The 20,935-nt window shown below is 40.7% G+C and overlaps 1 protein-coding gene across 1 annotated transcript; it reads right to left on the bottom strand.

Moving 5' to 3' along the window:
• Positions 1 to 4,399: 4,399 nt before the first annotated feature.
• Positions 4,400 to 20,760, bottom strand: LOC149318244 (adiponectin-like). Its single transcript, XM_089507762.1, has 3 exons — positions 20,662 to 20,760; positions 13,554 to 13,780; positions 4,400 to 7,532 (listed from the first exon to the last, which is right to left on the bottom strand). The coding sequence occupies exons 1-3, from the start codon at positions 20,697 to 20,699 to the stop codon at positions 6,994 to 6,996; spliced, it is 804 nt and encodes a 267-aa protein (XP_089363888.1). The 5' UTR covers positions 20,700 to 20,760; the 3' UTR covers positions 4,400 to 6,993.
• Positions 20,761 to 20,935: the final 175 nt, after the last annotated feature.

Genomic DNA, 20,935 nt, shown 5'->3' with positions numbered 1-20,935 from the left:
TAGTAAATTAGTCTCCCTTATTTTAAAAGGCAGGATCAAGATTTGCTTTCTGGAATTCATGCATTTTAAAAATATTTTTAAGCTGTAGATGTTTGAATCCATGGATATGGAGGGTGACTGTAATTACAGCCAACATGTTTTGTTCCTTGTGTAGCCTTGTGTAGCCAAAACCCAACAGCCCAATGGATGTACAATTGATGTTCAGTGGATATACAATGTTCACTGCTGGGACAAGGTGGAAACCTGGAGTGACAGGTATGTGAATCAAACAGAATATCCTGAAACAGGCCATGCTCAACTGACTGGAACACTGAACACAGACACTCACCACTGTATCATTTTATTGAATGCCCCAATTCTTTGGTACTATCGCTGCAACTTCTACTGGCATTGTCAGTATTCTAAAAAGCTAGCAGTATGATCAGCTCATCTATATGAAGGAGTCACTGGATAGTAAACAGGATTCATAATTTATAAAGCCTTTGGGTGCTATATAAGCCTGTATACCTCAGGGATACAGATGGTGTTTTTACAATGCACTAAAATGTGAGGAAACACCTGAAGAGTGTTTGTCAAGGCAATAACCTGGAGGTACAGCTGTTGAGTGTTCTCAGATATTTTATATACATAGGAAAATATCCCCAAAGTGGCAGATAAGCAGTCACATGAGTTCATATGGTAAAACCAAGAGAAGCTGGAGCCAAAATAGTGTTTTTGATTTTATGGGAGAAAAATACCGAAATTTGGTGTCAGCCACCTCCTTGGACTTTCTACTCCCATCTGTGTGCTGCAAAAGAAGTATTTAGAGATGCCAATGAATGAGTGATTGTTGATAACATTGCACCATCTTGTGGATTCTTGCAGGGACTACATTTTTGTCCCACTTTTAAACCATCAAATCAACTGCCATGGCTTCCTCACAGAAGTAGCAGCCAATGAACCAAAATTAGAGACACTGTTTCAGATTCTAGTAGCCACGAAAAGATTCAAAAAGATCCAAATGGCTACTTGTGGATGCATGCTAGGTTAATTTATGGAAAGGCAATATGTTTTAAGAAGATTTGTTGTGATTGCTTTTGTGATTGCTTTTTTTAGCCTTATAATATCACTAGCAATGTTATCAATGCAGACAAGTTATCTTTCAAAATTATGAAAAGGATGTGTGCCTTTGGCATGCATACCTGATACACAAAACCATTTATTTGTTTGTAATGGATATTTGAATGTTAAAATGAATTGTGTTAAGGAGATCTTCAGAGGATAACTTTTCCATTCACGATTATTCCCCCATAGAGCCTCCAAACCATAACTTTGGCAGGTTGGGACAGCATCTTGAATAATGTGGATTAGGATGGGTGGGAGCTGATCAGGGAAGTTGGACACATGTAAATCAAGATTCAGAGGTGAGATAATTTAACTTTCATGATAGGGAAATGTATGCCCTGGAATTCAGATCTCCAGATTGTGAGATTAATCTCATGGAGCTGAAAGAACCTGTGGCCAATGGGCTGAATCAAATGCCAGTTTCAACTTGAATAGACCCATTGAGATCGATGTGGGTTCTATCTATGATGACTAATACACCCTATCCCTTTCAATTAAGCTAACATAGGATTTAGCCCCTTATTTCGAGGGAATCAATTATAATGTTTGAGAATTCTTGGCGAACAAGCAATCTGTAGAAACATAAAATCAGAAAAATCTCACTCAAAAACAGAGAGATTGAAGAGGTGAATGTGGGAAGCTACAGACCAATGCATCTGAAGCTGGCATCATCAGAGTTTAGAAAAGTTACTTTTAGGACTACAGCTCCCTCCAGACAGCATGCCCAGTGGCCCTTGTGACTGGGGGATTATGGGAGTTGTAGGCCAAAATGAAATGAAATGAAATGAAATGAAATAAATGTTTCTAAGTACTGGTTGATCCCTTCCCGTAATCTTAACACCAATTTAGAACCAACATGGCCATTCTGTTTGGGACATTGTGATAGTTAATGTCGAGAAAGGTCTGAGGTTTGAATACTAGGAAAAATTCTGAAACACAGTGATAAACATCCTGTGAGCATTTAGGAAACAGTGCTTTCATTAGTACAAGCCTTATGAAGACTATGTCGTGCCAAGCCAGCCTTATAGCCTTTTAGGGGGAATATGTGTAATAAAGCTACTCTCTGGTACACTATTGGTACATTGTATTCTTAATACATCTTTCAGGGATGGGCAATTTCCATCTACATTGAAGACGGCCATAGTAAAACCTTTATTAAAAAAGCCCTCCCTTGACCCCCTAATTCGGAATAATTATCGGCCTGTCTCGCTGCTGCCATTTTTAGGGAAGGTGATCGAGAAGGCAGTCGCCTTTCAGCTTCAGGGAGTCCTGGATGAAACTGATTATCTGGACCCATTTCAAACCGGGTTCCGGGCGGGCTATGGAGTTGAGACTGCCATGGTCGCCTTAGTTGATGATTTCCGTCTGGGCATGGACAGGGGAAGTGTGTCCCTGTTAGTGCTTTTGGACATCTCAGCGGCCTTCGATACCATCGACCATGGAATCCTTCTGGATCGCCTGAGGGAGTTAGGTATCAGGGGCTCTGCTTTGCAGTGGTTCCGTTCCTACCTCTCGGGTAGATTCCAGATGGTGGAGCTGGGGGACTGTCGTTCTGATAAGAGGGCCCTTACACCTGGGGTCCCTCAAGGAGCGATTTTGTCCGCCATGCTGTTTAACATTTACATGAAGCCGCTGGGAGAGATCATCCGGAGACATGGGGCACGGTGTTATCAGTATGCTGATGACACCCAAATAATCTTCTCTATGTCTCCGACTGATGCAGTAACTAGGGATGGCATCTCTTCTCTTAATGCCTGCTTGGAGTCGGTAATGGGCTGGATGAGGGAAAACAGACTCAGCCTGAATCCAGAGAAAACGGAAGTACTGGTGATAGGCTCCCCTGGCCCAGGTAAGGAAATTTTTCCACCTGTCCCGAATGGGGTCACGCTCCCTATGAAGGACTCGGTTCGCAGTTTGGGGGTGCTCCTTGACTCGTCGCTTCATCTTACATCCCAGGTGGAGGCGACGGTTAGGAGCACCTGTTATCAGCTTCGGCTGATACGCCAACTGCTACCCTTCTCGGACCGAGGGACCTTGAAACCATTGTACACGCTCTGGTAACCTCTCGATTAGATTTCTGTAATGCGCTTTACATGGGGCAACCCTTGTACCAAACTCAGAAGCTACAACTAGTGCAGAATATGGCAGCTAGGTTGGTCACTGGATGTTCCAGGGCCAGCCATATAACACAGGTTTTGAAAGACCTCCATTGGCTGCCTATTCGCTTCCGGGCCGAATACAAGGTGTTGGCTATTACCTATAAAGCCCTAAATGGCTTGGGCCCAGGGTACTTGGAGGACCGCCTCTCCCCATATAATCCGCCCCGCACTCTTAGGTCGGGAGAGAAACATCTCCTAACAGTTCCAGATGTTCGTTATGCTGCTGCGAGGAGGGCATATTCTGTTTCAGCCCCTCAACTCTGGAACTCTCTCCCCAATGAGCTCCACATGTCCAGTTCCCTTGATGTATTCAAGGAAAACTTGAAGATTTATCTATTCCGCCAGGCTTTCCCCCCATGAACCTTGTTGTCATTCTTCTCCCCTGAAATTGTGATGTATTCCACCTTTTAGCCTTTTGTATAAATGTTGATGTTACGTTTTACTGTGATTGTTGTTGTACATTGTTGTTTTTAACTGGTTTTATTATTGTTGTGAACCGCTATGATCTATGGAATAGAGGTATATAAATAAATTTTATTATTATTGTTGTTGTTGTTGTTGTTGACACAGTTGTTGTTGCATGCCTTCAAGTTTCCAATTTATGGTGCCCCTATCATGGCATTTTCTTGGCATGATTCTTCGGGGGGGGGGGGCGGTTTCCATAGCCATCCTCTGAGGCTGAGAAAGTGTGATTTGCCAAAGGTCACCCAGTGTGTTTACATGGCTGAGCTGCGATTGGAAACATGGTCTCCAGAGCCATAGTCTAATGCTCAAACCACCACACCACACTAGCTCTGTGTTGACATAGTATATCTGGAACAAGCTTTCTCTTGATATTTTTTTTAACAAGATAGTAAAATATGAACTAGACCATATTGCTGGTCGAGCAACCATAACCATTGAGTACTGTTGTAAGCCTCTATGTCAGCCTGAAGGAGGATTGTAAGCGGAGTGCGGCAAGGCTTGTGTTGTTCAACATTTCTATAAATTACTTGGATGAGGGAGCTTATCAGATCTACACATTACAGGGTTAGCTAACATCAGAGAAGTCATAATCAGGGTTCCATAGGATTTGATCAGTACAGCATGAAATTCAACAGTGATAAATGTAAAGTCTTTTATTGCAGTACAATGAACCAACAGAGGGGACAATAGGACTGGGTAGGTCTGACTAGGCAGCACTGCTGTACATGTGAAAAATCTGGTTGCCTTAAGTTATAAATGACCTAAAGGTAGACAACAAGAAAATTGTGTGAATCTCTAAGCAAAGCTAATTACATTTTTGGACTACAATCTGCCCTCCAAATCAGAAAGCATTGATACTGACTGTGCTGGCTGTGGAGGAATTGTAGTCTAACCGAGACCCAATACAAACAGGCTCCTTGTGGTGCCCTCGGCCAAAACTAGGGCTTGGGAGCATGCAGCAACGATGCTCCCAAGCCATAGTTCATGTGGATGGTACCATGGTTATGCAGCGCCGTCACACAGCGTGCATATTGATGATGTCACGCGTGCACCACGTCCAAACAACTCGGCGCATGCATGACATCACCACGACACCCCAGGGCACAAATGGCACCTTGGCAGCGTTGCGACAAGGAGCTCCATTTCAGAGCTCTTTTTGGCAGTGGATTATTGCCGCAACCGTGCAGTTGCTTTGACAACGATCCATCCCTTTCTTCTCATCTGTAACTTTTGCTAACTGTACCTGCAGTAGAGTTAGTATCAGACTTGCCTTTCTGGTCCTCTTTACAGCTGATGGTTGGTCCTAATTACCATGTAAATTTGCCATAACTTCTCTGAATAAAAACTATCCTTTGGCATTGTAGGAGATTTAAACCATGGGCCCTTCACCTCCTTCAGAATGCTGCTACTGCCTGGCAGTCTAATAACTTTTACGCATTGTAATGGTTTAGTGGATCCATTTTTTAAAAAATCACAATAATCTTATTTCGTAGATTATATTTTATTTTCTACATAGGCCTCTTAATCCTATTGTATCACACAGTGTATGCTTTCCCTTCTTTTTTTCATTAAGCTGCCTAGTGGGGCTTCCTGAGTTGGATGTGTTCAATTGTTCTTAAATCTAACATTAAACTAAATGTTACTAAATCCAGCACTGACATTTCTCTCTCTAACGTTCAAGGCCTTTAGGGTATTCTCTCAATAAGGGCATTTCTGATGCATTCACAAATATGACTTGCTTTGGGCAAACTGTGTTAAACATAAATTTTTTCACAAGCTTTTCTTGTTATCATAAAGAAATGGTCTCAGTGTGTGGCAAAGAGCGAGAAAGGAAAAAGGTATGGAAATGAACAACACAAAACTAGAAACATATGGACGCCATATAACATTCTCTCAAAAGAATGTACATTTTGTAATGGTCATTTCTATAATATAGAGAAATTAAGGGGATGCTAAAGAATGACATAATGTTGGCTGGTGTCCAACACCAGCACAAATGTTTTGAATCATTAATTGCCAGGAGACACATTATCTGAAGAATTAAAACTGTATAGGTTTCACTGTGGAAATCGTTGTTTCTACTTGTTTCATCCTTCTCCCCCCACTAAGCAATCTAATTTAAGGATAGATGAAATGTGAAACAGAACGGTGACTGAACAGTAGTTTTTATTTGTAATTCAGTTAAACTTTTAGTATGCCTCAAATTCTTTTTCAAACCCTTTTTAATTGAAATACATACTGTATCCATCACTTGTGGTACTGCAGAAGTCACACGTAACTCATTAAGGAAAAAGGAATATGTATTCAAATAAATCTGAGAAAGTAATTCAAATATAATGAGAAACTACTTTGAAAACAACACCTTTATTATGATGCTTCCCAGCTGTTAGATGCAATCATATTTCTGTTAGTTAATATAAAACAATTATTGTACCTCATTATTACATTCTGGTTTTTCTATATTCCTATTTATTGAATTCACTGTTAGTTACTTTTTAGTAAAACTATAAATAAGTAACACTCATCACTTAACAGTTTGGGTAACTATCTTTGCTGAACATATTCTGAATTATGGATTACTTGTCTATGGATATCACTACATGTCATCATGGGCTGAATTCTATTTTCAGTCCCAGCTAGAGTAAACCAACTGAATCAATGAGATTTTCATAAGTGCCAATAGTATGCAGGCCTATATTTGATCATTACACTTCTGACATTGGCTAGCTGAAAATGTGGGCTGTCTCTACTAAGTAGCATTGTGGCTGAGAGCTGAGTTAATGTCTGTGATGGTTTGCTCATTCACATGTACAACACACCACAATATTCAAGCAATGAATGTGCAAGCTACTCAGAATCTAGCTAAATTCAATTTGTTATAGAAAGGGATCTTGTAACACCTTTGAGACTAACTGAAAGAAAGAAGTTGGTAGCATGAGCTTTCACAGACTTCAGCCTACCTCCTCAAATGCGTTTTAGGCTGAGAAACTAGGCTGAAGTCTACAAAAGCTCACGCTACCAACTTCTTTCTTTCAGTTAGTCTCAAAGGTGTTACATCATTTTTCTGATACTGGTCATAAGTGATGATGATTGCTTTGTCCTTCTTATACAAGCTGACCTTTGCATACTGATTTTCCAGGCTAACATGGCTATACTTTTGAATTAAATTTATTATGTTTGCTTAGACTGACAAAATACAGGATTATGCTATAAAAAACGTAATCCAACTTTATTCTTCCACCTTTTTGCCTCCCAGTTTTACATTCTATTGCTCATAACTCGTGTCTGGATAAAGCAAGAATCCCATAAAAGTAGAATCGTTAACATTATCAGCATAGACACCATTGTTTTCCTCATCTCCATATACTTGAAGCCAGACTTCATCCCCAGCTTCCACATGGAGCAAAACAGAACCAGATGCCTGGTCAACATCATTTTTCTGATACTGGTCATAAGTGATGATGATTGCTTTGTCCTTCTTATACAAGCTGACCTTCACATCTGAGGAATACACTGTGAGATGATACGCAAAATAGTATACACCAGGGATGCTGCACCGGAACTTCCCAGTTGTTGTATCATAGTGATTTTGCTCATTGTAGAAGATCTTTGTAAATTTGATGGGAATATTAGGAAAAGCGACTCTGGCTGTTAAACCAACACTAAAGGCAGATCGATAAGCAGTAGCACTGTCTCCTTTTTCCCCTTTCAGCCCAGGGATTCCAGCAACCCCTGGTGCTCCTTGAGGGCCTTCGGCTCCAGCAGTTCCTAAACTTCCGCTGTCTCCCTTTGGGCCAGGTGCACCTACCAAGCAAATGAATTTTTTTTATTAGAATGGAAAAATCCTTATTTATCCAAAGGCTTTCAGCTGCAAAAGCCCACATAGGCTTTCAGAAAGACAGCATACTGAATCAGTCAGCCCAATAGAACGAAGTGAGTATTTCAATCTGCCCAGACAGTACAAACCCATTACCAGATTTCAAACCACAAGACACTTTCATGCTAGTAATGACTTGAACTGTCTTGGATTAAGTGATTTGAAGAGCACAGCTTGAGTGTCCTATGAATTTAAATTTATCCTTTCTTGGCCATCTCTGGATAAATCAACTTGGTTTAACAAAAGCATACTTCATGGATATCTGGATTCAAAGTGAAATTTATTTTTCTAAAAATATTAATGTCCGTATTATATTAACTAATGTTCATGGCAGAGATAATTAATAATACATAAGTCCAAGTGCTTTAACGGGAGCCAGTATGGTTTGACCATTGAGCTATGACACCGGAGACCAGGGTTTGAATGGTTCATTTTTGGCTTGGCATATGTCAGAATCTACTTAAAGGTATACAACAATAATGAATGCTGTCCAGGTAATCCTGGGAGAAAGTTACTTTGAATTCTGTGGGCCTTACTCTGTGGTAAGGGCACACTGGATGGAAGTCTTTGGCGCTTTACAGAGCGCCGAAAAGCGGCGCTCTGCCTGCGCCATCATTAGCTGCACCGAGAAGCCCCAGCAGCCAAACTGCGAGGCTTCCCGGCGCAGCTAAAAAGAAGTGCCAAAATGGGGCTTCTTCTTGTGTCGTGTAAATGACACAACGAGGCGCAAATGGCGCACTCGAGACGTCATTCTCACGATGCTACATGCGGACGCTAAGCGTCCGGCACGTAAAAATGGCCATGCCCGTGTGCATAGGGCGCGTCCGTTTTTACGCCCCAGTCACGTGCTAGGGGTGAGGCCGGTATGGACGCTAGGTCCTCGGCCAACCCCTAGCACGTGACAAGGGCGCCGCAAAGGCCCATGCGGAATGGGCCAATATCATCTACTATTAAGCTTTCGACTTCTAAAAATGGCTGTCAAAGCAGTTTACAGGACCCGGGTTGCATCCAGGATGGATCTGGGCACCAATTTGGCAGTAATTTCTGTGTGATAGGACCCAGCTGCCTCCTGAATTAGCACTGAATTTGGGAAAGGTAAACTGGGATTTTAACCCCATGCGATAGGGTCCTGGTTATGTCCCTGTAGCCAGATACGAAATGATTACATCACCCATTGAGACCTCTGGAGAACCCCAGAGAATCTCATTATACCACAGGGACATAGCCAGACACTTCTTGGAATGGTTGTGGGCAGTGACTGTGGCATTCTCATGAGTCCTGGGGGTTCAGAACATGTAGTTCTGCATTGAAACTATTATGTTATGATACGCTGTAGAAGATCTTGGCTAGTGAAAGCCCTAAACAGCTTGAGACTGTGATACAGGAAGAAGTGCCTCTCCTGAAGTCTGCTGGAGGACTCTCCTTTGTGTTCCACCAGAGAGAGGAATATATTGTGTGTGGTCACAAGAGAGGGCCTTTTCAGGTTTGGCACCTAGGATTATTCTCCAAATTTTAACTTGTTTCAACTTGTTAAACAGATTAATATGTTTTTAATCTGGGCCCTTTAAACTACAAAATCATAGCACTTTGATTCCACCTTTACTGTCATGGTTACCTATTTTGGAATCCTAAGATTAGTAGTCTGTGGAAGAACTAGAGATCTCTGACAGAATTCTAAAGATTTAACGAAATTATAAACCCAGGATTCCATAACAGGTATTGTAGTATCAAAGTGATATAGTGTGAAATGGTACTCTGTTTCAATTATTTTTATTGTTTAAAATTTTACATTCTTTTAAACTTCTTAGATTGATTATATTTATACACTGTCAAGAAGATCCTGTGATTTGAAGTGAATATAAATATTTTAATTTTGAGAAAGGGACTATATGATTTCTGCCTGTTCCTTTTCCTGTTAGTTTTCACTTCTGTGAGTGATGGAGGAGTGGGATCTGCTCCCTGGCTCTCCACTTGATTTTGATGCTCCTGTTGGTCATTCCTCTCTGTGGAGTGAGTACAAAAGAGCCTTATGTGTGCACAGCACTTCTTTAGTCATGACAAATTTGTGGTTATTAGAACTATGGCCAGCAACTTCGCTGGCCTTTCAGGATTTGGCCAATGGGCAAAATCCTGTCCATTCCTTTGGAATACTGTTGGAGAGGGAATATGTGTATGTAACATTTGTAGCAATGTTTAGGTTTCTACGCTTTGTTCCACTATTATTGTTATAGATTTAAAACTTATGAGTAGCTGGTGCAATGATCTCATCTTTAGTCAGAAATGTGTGTTCTTCATTTCAGGACAGGGAAATCTTCTGACCATGGACATAGTGAAATTTGTATAAGAGATTTAATGTTATATAATTAGTAGATATTCAGAGACACATCCTGATAACACTTAACATTGGGGAAGCAGGCAAATTCCCTCCTACACTAAAAGAATATGTCAAGAGATCGTGAGGCTACAAAGCTCTGGCTACCTCTGTGGATTTTAACTGATCAAACAATTGTTTTAAAATACACTTTCATATTGCCATCTGGTTCTGTGGCCCATTTCCGATAGAAACCAGTACATATCCAATAATTCATTTGTGGGATCTGTATCCCTTATGGGTTTCATCCTTTCACAACTTTCCACAATAGCTTTCAGAGAATAAAATTGTAATAAAAATAATTATAAAATCTTCTCATCTCCCCCATTTGGGGGGGGGGGGGGCAGGGCAGTTTCCAATGGAAAGAAAGAACAAAGGAGGAAATAATTAAATGTCTACTCTCATAGTACCATGTCCTCCATTGTTGGAGTTGCCCCAAGGGGCAGTGAATTAGCATAAAATGGCAGAACATTCTAATTATTAGGTCCCCTGTGCCACATTTAATTTGGTCCTGAATATCCTCCGAAGTTCCTGCTGATTATGGATTCCACTGCTGTGATTTCTCTTTGTGGTGCAGCTTATATCTTGATATTTGGTGACCAATAGCCAAAGCTCTCTGGGTTTTTCACAAAACAGATGTTAAAACCATAAGATATAAAAACAATAATGGTGCAGCTGGGAGACATGTGCTCCGATGAGAGGCCCCTAACATCGGGGGTCCCTCAAGGGGCCATTTTGTCTCCCATGCTCTTTAACATTTACATGAAACCGCTAGGAGAGATCATCCGGAGACATGGGGCGCGGGGTTATCAGTACGCTGATGACACCCAAATAGTCTTCTCTATGTCTCCGACTGATGCAGTGACCGGGGATGGCATCTCTCCTCTTGTGGTCTGCCTGGAGTCGGTAATGGGTTGGATGAGGGAAAACAGACTCAGCCTGAATCCAGAGAAAACGGAAGTACTTGTGATAGGTTCACCCGGCCCAGGGATGGCGGTGGTTCCACCTGTTCTGAACGGGGTCACGCTCCCTGTGAAGGACTCAGTACGCAGTCTGGGGGTGCTCCTTGACTCGTCTCTCCATCTTACTTCTCAGGTGGATGCGACGGTCAGGAGCGCCTGTTATCAGCTTCGGCGGATACGCCAGCTGCGTCCCTACCTGGACTGGAGGGACCTTGAAACTGTGGTACACGCTCTGGTAACCTCTCGTTTGGACTTCTGCAATGCGCTCTACATGGGGCAACCCTTGTACCATACCCGGAAGCTACAATTAGTGCAGAACATGGCAGCACATCTGGTCACTGGTACGTCCAGGACCAGCCATATAACACCGGTGCTAAAAGATCTCCATTGGCTGCCTATTCGCTTCCGGGCGCAATACAAGGTGTTGGTTATGACCTATAAAGCCCTAAATGGCTTGGGCCCAGGGTATCTAGAGGACCGCCTCTCTCCATAAAATCCGCCCCGCACACTCAGATCTTCTGGGCAGCAACTTCTAAGAGTTCCAGAGGCTAGGCTGACATCTACTTCGAGGAGGGCCTTTACCATCTTGGCCCCGAACCTCTGGAACTCGCTGCCCGCCAAGCTCCGCTCTGCCGCCTCCTTAGCCCAGTTCAGGAAGGGGTTAAAAACCTTATTATTCGAACAGGCCTACCCCTGACTTTTAGCCCCTGACCGCCTCCTGACCTCTTCCTCTATGTCAGCATGGCCACTGGCATGAGTGTTTTTTAATTCTTTTTCTGTGTAATTGTTGGTTTTAGTGGAATGTTTTTATTGTATTTTGATATATGTTGTTAACCGCCCTGATGTATGAAGGGCGGTATATAAATAAACTTTTTATTTATTATTATTATTAATAATTAAACATTACATAAAAACCCTGCATGTTTTTTTTAAAAAACAATAACATCTATAGAATAACCACCAAATAAAACATTTTCTTGTCATCATTAAGCCATCATTTCATCATTAAACGTTTTCATTATTTTGTTTTATTATTATTTCAATTATTCTGGACATTATTGTGCACCATTGTCCAAATCTGCCTTGACAATCCTGAAGAGGACAGAAAGACAGGATGCAGTGTCTATAAACAAGCAAGCATATGTGGGGGGGAAACCCTTCGGACTGCATAAGAGTCCACTGGCCTAAGTGTTTTCTTGCTTGCTGCCTTTTTCTGTCACAGTTTTATGTGGCTTTCCTTAATATGTGACCAAAACCTGAAGGGAGGGGGCAAGAGTAGTGATATTAAAGCTCAGTTTTCCTGGTTACTAACAGATGCAGAGAACAATGAATCAAGTTTTAATCTTGTAGTTACTGGGACACTCGGGGTTTATTTGTTTTTCCTAACTGTATCACTTTCCTTTGAAAGCTGTGCAGCTTCATTTAGTGCAAGTTTCCTCCCCTACTACTTATTTTCTTTCTCCCCTTCCTCGTCTTCTCCCCCCCTGACAATTCCAAGTCCCAACTGAGAGTGTGCATAAGAGTAAACTCCCCAAAGTGACTCAGATTCTCTATGTTCTCAGAAAGCTATGTAATCTTTTATGCATAGTAAAAAGACTACCTTATATACTCAACTATAAGTCAACTTCATGTATAAGTCGAGGGCATGTTTTGGGGCCAAAATTATGGATTTTAATGTGACCTGTGGATGAGTCGAGGGTAAAACCTAGGGTTATGTAACAAAGGATGTAAAAGATGAAGCAAAGGAAAACAATGCTAAAGAACTTAGAAAATCCTCAAAGGCATAACTGTTTATGTATATGCTGAAGGCTAGTGGATGAGAGAATAGAGGGGATTGGTGATTTTATGACAGATTGTACTCTTGCCTTTCACCAGGAGATGTTTCCTTTTAAAAATAAAGTAAGAGTTAAAGTACTATACTTACATTGACCCGTGGATAAGTCGACTCAGGTTTTTGGGGTCAGTTTGTTGACTAAAATTTCTAGACTTATACTTGAGTTGTTACAGCTCCTACACAGCTCTAGAAAGCATGCACTTTATGTTTTGCCAAGAACAAAAAAGGTTCCCACTAAATGGTAGGAATTTTGATGTGCTATTTCTTGAGAGGTCAGTTGGGAATATGGCAAGTTTCCATTCCATCCCTAAGGGGTCTACTTGTACTGAAGTTCCCATATAGAGAAATGACCAGTCTTTTACTATTTCCAGTCTACATAGCTACAAAATGAACCACAGTGACTACAATGTATATAATAAAGGTAATGAACTAAATCCAACACTGTGCTAGTGCTGTGGTTGGGACATTTTTTTGCTCCTTCTCCCCACACATGAAGTTTTCCATGGCTCCCAAAACATGTTCCAAAGGATTTTCTGGCCTTCCAGAACATGTCTTTATGGTATGTGAGAGGATGCAGGAGGGAGGGAGACTGCTTCCCTTCCATTTCTGATAGCCAAATCACACTGTTGGAACCTACCTAATGCTCACAGAGATGATTGTCAATATCACTCATCTATTGGGGAGGTTGTTTAGCATTATTCATAGGGAAACAGATCTAAGAAGTCTATAGCTCACATGGAAACAGGTGGCTTAAACAAAATGGAGGACTGAAGCTTCTCACCTTGTTCTCCTTTCTCTCCTTTTTCTCCATCCCTTCCATCTCTCCCATCTCTCCCTGGGGCTCCATTGTGGCCTGGGTAGCCTGGTGTTCCTGCCATCCAATTTGCACAAGATCCTCTAGCTGGTTGTTGGGGGTCTTCCTCAGCAACTACTTCAAGGTAGCAGCAAAACTGCACCAGAAGCACAAGTGAGCAGAAAAGGATCCTTGATCTTTGCTTCATGTTGAACCTGGAAATAGTATTTTCCCACCATAAGAAATGATGTATGACAGAAAACATACAATCAAAGAGAACTACAATCTATTCATAACTTTTCTGGTTGTAGATTTATACTTTGAGACAATGAAGAATTAATTATGTAAAAGAATAGTGGATATTTCCTTATCCAAGTGTTTAAAGAGTACAACCAGTGGAACTATGTCATGGAGAAGTTACATTGGCATAATGCAGTCAACAGGATTGTGGCCACAATGACCCATCTCCAGTTGTTAGTTCCACCCAGAATAGACCCACTGAATTATTTATTGAATAGTCAGACAACACTTATGTACATTCTATTGATTCAATGGGTCTTCTCTAATTGAAACAATCAGATTGAGCACTAGCTAATTCAAAGGAAACTGGGCCCTGTAATTTTCCACTCAATACTTCTTGCTACTTAGGGTAGTTGGAATATGTAACAGTCAAACTCATGCTTTCAAGTAGTATTCCACTCAAATAATCATTGACACTCATCATGACTTTCAAAATTTCCAAGTTATGTTATGTTTTACTTTTAGTGCATTTTGCTTTTATCTTTGGCTATGTTCTCTGCTTTAACAGGTAATGTGGGATCTCTGTTCATATAGTACAAGTAAAGCCTTGACATGAGTGATTTTTTATACACCATTAGATGATTGTAAACAAGTCTTTTAATAAAGTTATGTAATTGTTCAGTTAAGACAATGTGGTACAGATATAAACCTGGAACATGAGAGAGAAGATGAGAAAGAAGGAAATCACAGACAAAATTACTTTGACTTCTGTGAATAGATCCCAGAACTTTCAATTTCCCAGCAAACGTATGCAAGCAGAATGGCTGAAACAGTGCAGTATTTATTGCTGGAACAATGGGCTTCACAGGGAAGGAGCACATGCACTGCATTCAATGCCCCTTCACGCTAATGTTATGCCCCCACTGATTGTGGAATTTTGCACCAGTCATAGAGGATGAAAAGAAGTGACTTCACTGGCAGACTAGAACTATGCCTCATACCTGCAGTTCTGTGTGTAGTAGAGCTATGGCAAGCTCTGGACCCCTCTGGCCATAGCTAGAAGGAACAGACCTATCCATGCATGGAAGAGAAGAAAGGAGCAAACAATCTTGCACCAATGGCCATGTGTCATTAGTGGGCAACAGAGGCGTGGAGATAAATACTTGGGCGCGTTACAGACCGCCCCTTTGAGGCGGCCTATAGGCGCTGCTTTCCCCGGTGTATCGGGGCCTCAGCTGCCAGACCGGCAGCCTCCGAGGCCCCGATCCACCACTTTCCAGGCTGCGGGGAAGCGGCAAAAGGCCGCTTCCCCACAGCCTGGAAAGGGGTGTCCTTGGGGCTTCAAGCCCCAAGGACACCCCGTGGTGGCGGGGAGGAGGAGAAAGGGGCCGCTTGGCCCTTTCTCCCTTGCGTTGCTGGGCGCAGCCATCTAAAGGCTGTGCCCAGCGACGCAAACCAGGAAGGAGCTCCAAAACGGAGCTCCTTCTTGCTCCATGGAAAGGGCGCACTAAGTGCCCTGGCGCAGAGCGACGACATCACGTTTGCACCGCCCCGTATAGAGGCGGCGCGGTCATGACATCGTCATGGCAGCCCCCATGTGGAAGGGGTGCCGCCATTTTGTATGGACTCAGTCCGTACTAGGGTTAGGGGCGTCCAGAAGTGACGCCCCTTTTTAACCCTAGTGTGGACTGAGTCCGTACTTAAAGGCCCGTCTGTAACGGGCCCTAGTGTTATCTGGTGTCTTCCTTCTTTGTATTGTCTGCTCTAGTGATTCCTTACCCATTTACTGGTATTCTCAGATCTGATAGTTGACTTCTTCCTAGGAATGGAGGACTGGTGATTCTTGTGCAAGTGAGATGGTAATTTGCATTAGATATTTTAACAACTTTGAAGAAGGTAACCAAGGAGGTCCCCCAATAGGCTCAGCACCTTGAATCATTCCTTTCAAGTGGATAGCTGAATCACACAGGGGGAAATTGGGGGGGGGGGGGGGGATCAGCAGTTTAAACTGTCATTATCCCAGGAAAGTTGTGCAATCATGGGAAGTTTTTCACACTCATCACAATTAAAGAGGACTTATCCTGGCAATAATCAGGTAATAACCAGCAACAAATTATTCCCCATGAATGATTTGTTGCTGGTTATTACCTAGTTATTGCTGGAATAAGTCCTCTTTAATTATGATGTTGTGTGAAAATCTTCAGCGCGATCGCATGACTTTCATGGATAATGACAGTTTAGACCCCTGATTTTCCCTGTGTGATAAAATCCTTAGTTGCCCAACTGATATTAGATCCAAACACCTTGCTGCTTTCCATCTTTCCAAACCAAATAATAGATTGAATGAATTGATGGACTGATGTATCTCCCAGTCTTATTATTATTATTATTATTATTAGAGTTTATTTATACAGCTCTCAAGTTTGCACAATGTTTTACATAGTAAACAACAATAAAAGTAAAAATAAAACCTACAATCTATCTCTCTGTCAAGTAGCCAGAGGTAGCAGACCTCTTTTTTTCTTTCACAAATTTGCATGTCACTTTGGGAAACCTTTGCTTCCCCCCACCCCCCGCCCCAAATAGTTTTTTATTGATTTTTTCTAACATGAGTTTCCATAAATGCTAGCATTTGACACTCAGTCTCTTTAGGTCATAGAGTCCTGATTCCCTTCCTGGCTAGAAGAGCTACTTGACTAGAAGAGCTCCTTCATTGTCAACGTCCCCTTGTGTTGTCCTTTGATCCATCTTCCTGTTTCCCTTCCCTAAAATGAATTGGTTGACTTAGTGTGCTATGCTCCTACAAATGAATGAATGATTGAGTGTCATTTTCCACTCCATCTCATGCAGCAAAAGGTCTTGTTCCAAACTTTTCATAATTCACTTTTACTAATGTTGCCCTGCTAGCTGTGAGCAACCTGTTTCTCCAAAGAGTGATTTTCTTCACAACTCCTGTGCCTGTAGCCTTCCCCCTCCTGCTTCCTCCATCAGTGCAAGAATAGTGACACCAGCATAGTGCACCAACAGGATTCTGGCCCAAGTATATCCATGAGTATGCGGCTGGTGTACTTAAAAAAGATTGCAGTCAAGAAATATGAAGAAGACTGGGACTTTAAAGGGCAGCTTTAAAGGTACTAAATAAGATCTCCAAGTGTAAAGATCATTAAATACTAAAGTCAGAATCATCCATGCCATACCATTTCCAATTTCTATGTGTGGTTGTGAAAGCTGGACAATGAACAAAGTGTACAGAAAGAGAATCAACTCATTTGAAATGTGATGCTGGAGAAGAGTGCCCTGCTTGCCTGCTTACCTTTCTCTGGCAAGCAAAAAAACTTTTTATTTAAGCAGGCTTTTTGATGTAATAGTCGTTACAGAGTGGTTTTATATGGGTGGGTGGGCTTTTTTAGTTATTTTACATTTTTGTATGTGTTTAATGTTAATTTTATATTTTCTTAATTAAACTATTTTAACTATTTTTTAAATTTTTAATGTAAAGTTTTTTTAAATGATTTTGTTTCGTGAGCCATCTAGGGTCCCTTTTTTGGGAGAAAGGTGGCATAAAAACAAAACAAACAAATAAATAAATAATTCTATGGCTATCATGGACCATGAAAAAGATAAATAAATGGGTCCTAGTACAAACCTGAACTCACTAGAATGCAAACTTACCAAACTGAGGCTATTGTGCTTTGGTCATGTTTTGAAATGACATGACTCATTGGAAAATACAATAATGCTTGATAAAGTGGACAGCAATAGAAAAAGCAAGAGATCCCGTTACAGGTGGGTAGACTCAGTCAAAGAAGCCATCACCCTGGGTCTGCATGACCTGAACAGAGTTTCTAATAACAGAGTTTCTTGGACTAATCTCATTCATAGGGTCACCATGATTTGAAGCACACTTGTTGGTAATTAATTACAGTATAACTATATTCATGGGAGTGCCTGAGCATGTAGTACCTTTCTGAGAAAGGGGTGTCATTTGCATTGTATATGTATCCTGATCTTACATCGGTTTACTTACAAATAAATCCCACTCTGTTCAATACCATTCATTTCTGGGTAAATTGGTTTTAGTGAGATTATTTCACATAGTATTCTTGGAAATCACAACCAAAATGCATATGCTGTACAGATATGAGGCACATTCATTTTATGTCCTAGGGAGACATTTTGATAACTAGCTCTACTTGATCTATGAGAAGCCAGTTGTTCTGAACAAGGATGAAACAATGAAGTGACCTTTCAAGTCCAGAAACATTATCTTTAGAGTATGTACAACTGAGAATACTTGGCAGACAATGGAGTAAGTATTTGGCCGTGACATACTTTTTCCACTTCATTGTCATTGTTCCTACATAACTCTGGAGCATATATTTGGATTCCAGCACAAAGAAAAGACATACTGTATTACAACTGTGCCAACTCTGTATTCTGACCAATGTCTATATAATTTTGTTGTTGCTTTATGTCTGGGGTGGACAACATGGACAGATATGGGAGCCAGTTTTCTGCTCCTAGTATACTGCAGTGCTGCATAGACTGATACAATTGCAAAAGAAAAATAAATCCACTTCTGGGTTTGAAAAAAAATATGTGTTTTAAAACACTGTGTGGGGATCATGAGATATATTCAAGGAACCATTCTTGGAAGTATTTGGATTATTCCCCTTTTTTGTCAGAAAAAGGAAGTCAGGTAATCATAAGACAGAACCATGAAAACAGTGTGTGTGTGTGGGGGGGGGGGGTATTCTGCTGGGCTTGAGACAATTTCATAATATTTTACTTGACAGACACTGGGCTTTTTGTTTAGGTTTCTTGCAGCTTGAACAAAGTATTTTCTTAGACTGTCCTTCCCTGTGACCATGCTAGCCCGAGGATTCTTGAATTTTCAGTTCTCAGAAAGTAACACTTACAAGCTCTGGATGTTCTGCAAAAACCTCTACACCCAGTCATGCAGGCAGCATAAAATCACATTACAATATTTCTAATATGTCACTTGGCATTTTGGTTTCAGTAACTTTCAGATATGTCTGTGTAGAAAACTGCATCTAAATGGAATTTTGATATCCATAAATTTGAATGCCACTGCCCCAATGTCTACTATATTTCTATTGTGCCTAAAAGAATATGAGAAAGTAACTGAAGGATGGTGGTGGTGGTGATGACTTCAGCTCCAATCACATACACAGTTGCTTAGGAGTAAATCCCTCTAAGCTCAATGTGGCTTATTTCAGAGTAGTTATGAATTGCACTGTTAGCCTGCAGTCTTGCACAAACTTTCTTAAAAAATAAATACCACTGAACAATTTGGGACTTTCTTCTGAGTAAATATACCTAGATAATGGGTGGTTGAGTGCATTCCTAAGCTCATTTAGCTCAGTTGAATTTAGTGGGACTTCTAAGTAAATAGTAGTGTCAAGCTGCACAATACATATGCAGAACAGAAAAGAGGATTTAACTTTGGATTTGTCACCTAATTATATTAGAAGCAGCATTTTGTGTTCTGATATCATAACATCGATTACATTCTGTACCATGTTAAGCTTATAATAATTTCTATAATAACTGTACATTTCATGAGATAAACAAGACAGACATTGGAAAATTCAAATTCCTAGACTACATTCTGGTGCAAGCCAAAGATACACACTGTGTTTTATTTTTAATTATATGCTTAATAGAACCATATTCTGAATCTTAATAATAGGTTTAATAGATGAGGATGTAGCCTGTCTTGAGATGGCCAGGTACAAATATACTAGTGCAAAATATATTCTGTCTGGATAATCTTAAAACATTTGCTCTCATCATATAGATTATATAAAGTGTGACACAAACACACTATCTATATATAGAGATATAGATACATATATAGATATATATTATATATAGTATGACACACTATACAAGAGATGTCTGCAAGTAAAGACATATGATAGCAAACAGAAATAAGACTGGGTACAACCAATGGGGTGTAGTGGTTGGAATGTTGGACTGTGATTCTGGAGACCAGAATTCAAATCCCCACTCAGCCATGCAAATGCATTCGGTCACTTTGGGCAAGTCACACACTCTCTAAACAAATCTTTCCCATAAGTTCACCTTTGGGTTGTCATAAGTCAGAAATGACTTGAAGGCACATTACCACCATCACCACAGCAAAGTAAGAGATGTATATGCTATACACAATGAGGATAGTTTAAAACTCTCCAGTGACCATAAGCAGTTTTTACTTGGGGAATTTCAAATATTGCAATCAGTTTAGAACAAGGCATCAAAGCAGTATGAGACAGTATTGTAGTCTAACCAGAACAACAATTAAGTGTAATTTGGCACAGTACTTCCATAAAGTGTCTTCTTTTTTGTCTTTGGGCAACATCTTGCCATGTAACATCGAGTCATTCACTTGATTTAACAGGAATGCTTAGGCTGTAGTTGCACAGCCAGTTTCAAAGAAGTAAATTCCACTCAACTCAGTGGGACTAACTTTTGTGTAGATATTTATACACTTAGCTTATTAAGTCAACTACATTTGCAGATAACTGGCAGCTACTCTCAAAGAGTATACCTTGGTAATGAATAAAAACCAGAAAGATAGCAAACTCTTTGTTATAATAATTTTCTTACCAAAAGGTTTTCTCATCAGTGTGCTATTTTTTAATTAATATTTGACAACAGGTACAAACACCTGAAAGACAGTAACAATGCAATCAACTGAGAAGCAATTTTGAAGGTAATGATTTTCTAAATAATTGGTTACCACATAAAAATAGAAATGACATTTTCTTAGAAAATGCATAGCCTGTTTGAACAGTAAAGCATAATGCTCTAACAACAAAATGATTCTTACCAGCTGCTCAGAAGATACCCTGAGTTGTTTGCTGTCATATCAGAAATGCTGTGGGAAGAATAGTCCAGGCTCTGAATCACTCATCAGAAAGAGGCATGTGGAACTGTCAGTTAAGATGCTGCCCTTTCTGTATGCTGCTCAACCTACTGTTTGAGTTCTTTGTGTTTTCTGTCATTTTCACTTCTTTATTCTCTCATTAAAAAAAAAGTTATAAAGGAATTCTATTGCTTTCTTGACAATGGTCTGACCAATGATAACATGGGTGTTTTTTTAT

The sequence above is a fragment of the Sceloporus occidentalis genome, unplaced genomic scaffold, assembly GCF_023333645.1.
Source record: "Sceloporus occidentalis isolate IW3139 unplaced genomic scaffold, rSceOcc1.0.p SCAF_2, whole genome shotgun sequence".
Classification (NCBI taxonomy): Eukaryota; Metazoa; Chordata; class Lepidosauria; order Squamata; family Phrynosomatidae; genus Sceloporus; species Sceloporus occidentalis.
Note: the sequence above shows the minus strand (reverse complement) of the source record. Positions and strands in the feature narration are given on the sequence as shown.

Coding starts and splice junctions, on each gene's coding strand:
- LOC149318244 (XM_089507762.1), bottom strand. CDS start 20,699: ATGACAGCAAACAACTCAGGGTATCTTCTGAGCAGCTG. Junction 13,781..20,661: donor GGGTATCTTCTGAGCAGCTG/GTAAGAATCATT, acceptor TACTATTTCCAG/GTTCAACATGAAGCAAAGAT. Junction 7,533..13,553: donor AGGAGAGAAAGGAGAACAAG/GTGAGAAGCTTC, acceptor TTTGCTTGGTAG/GTGCACCTGGCCCAAAGGGA.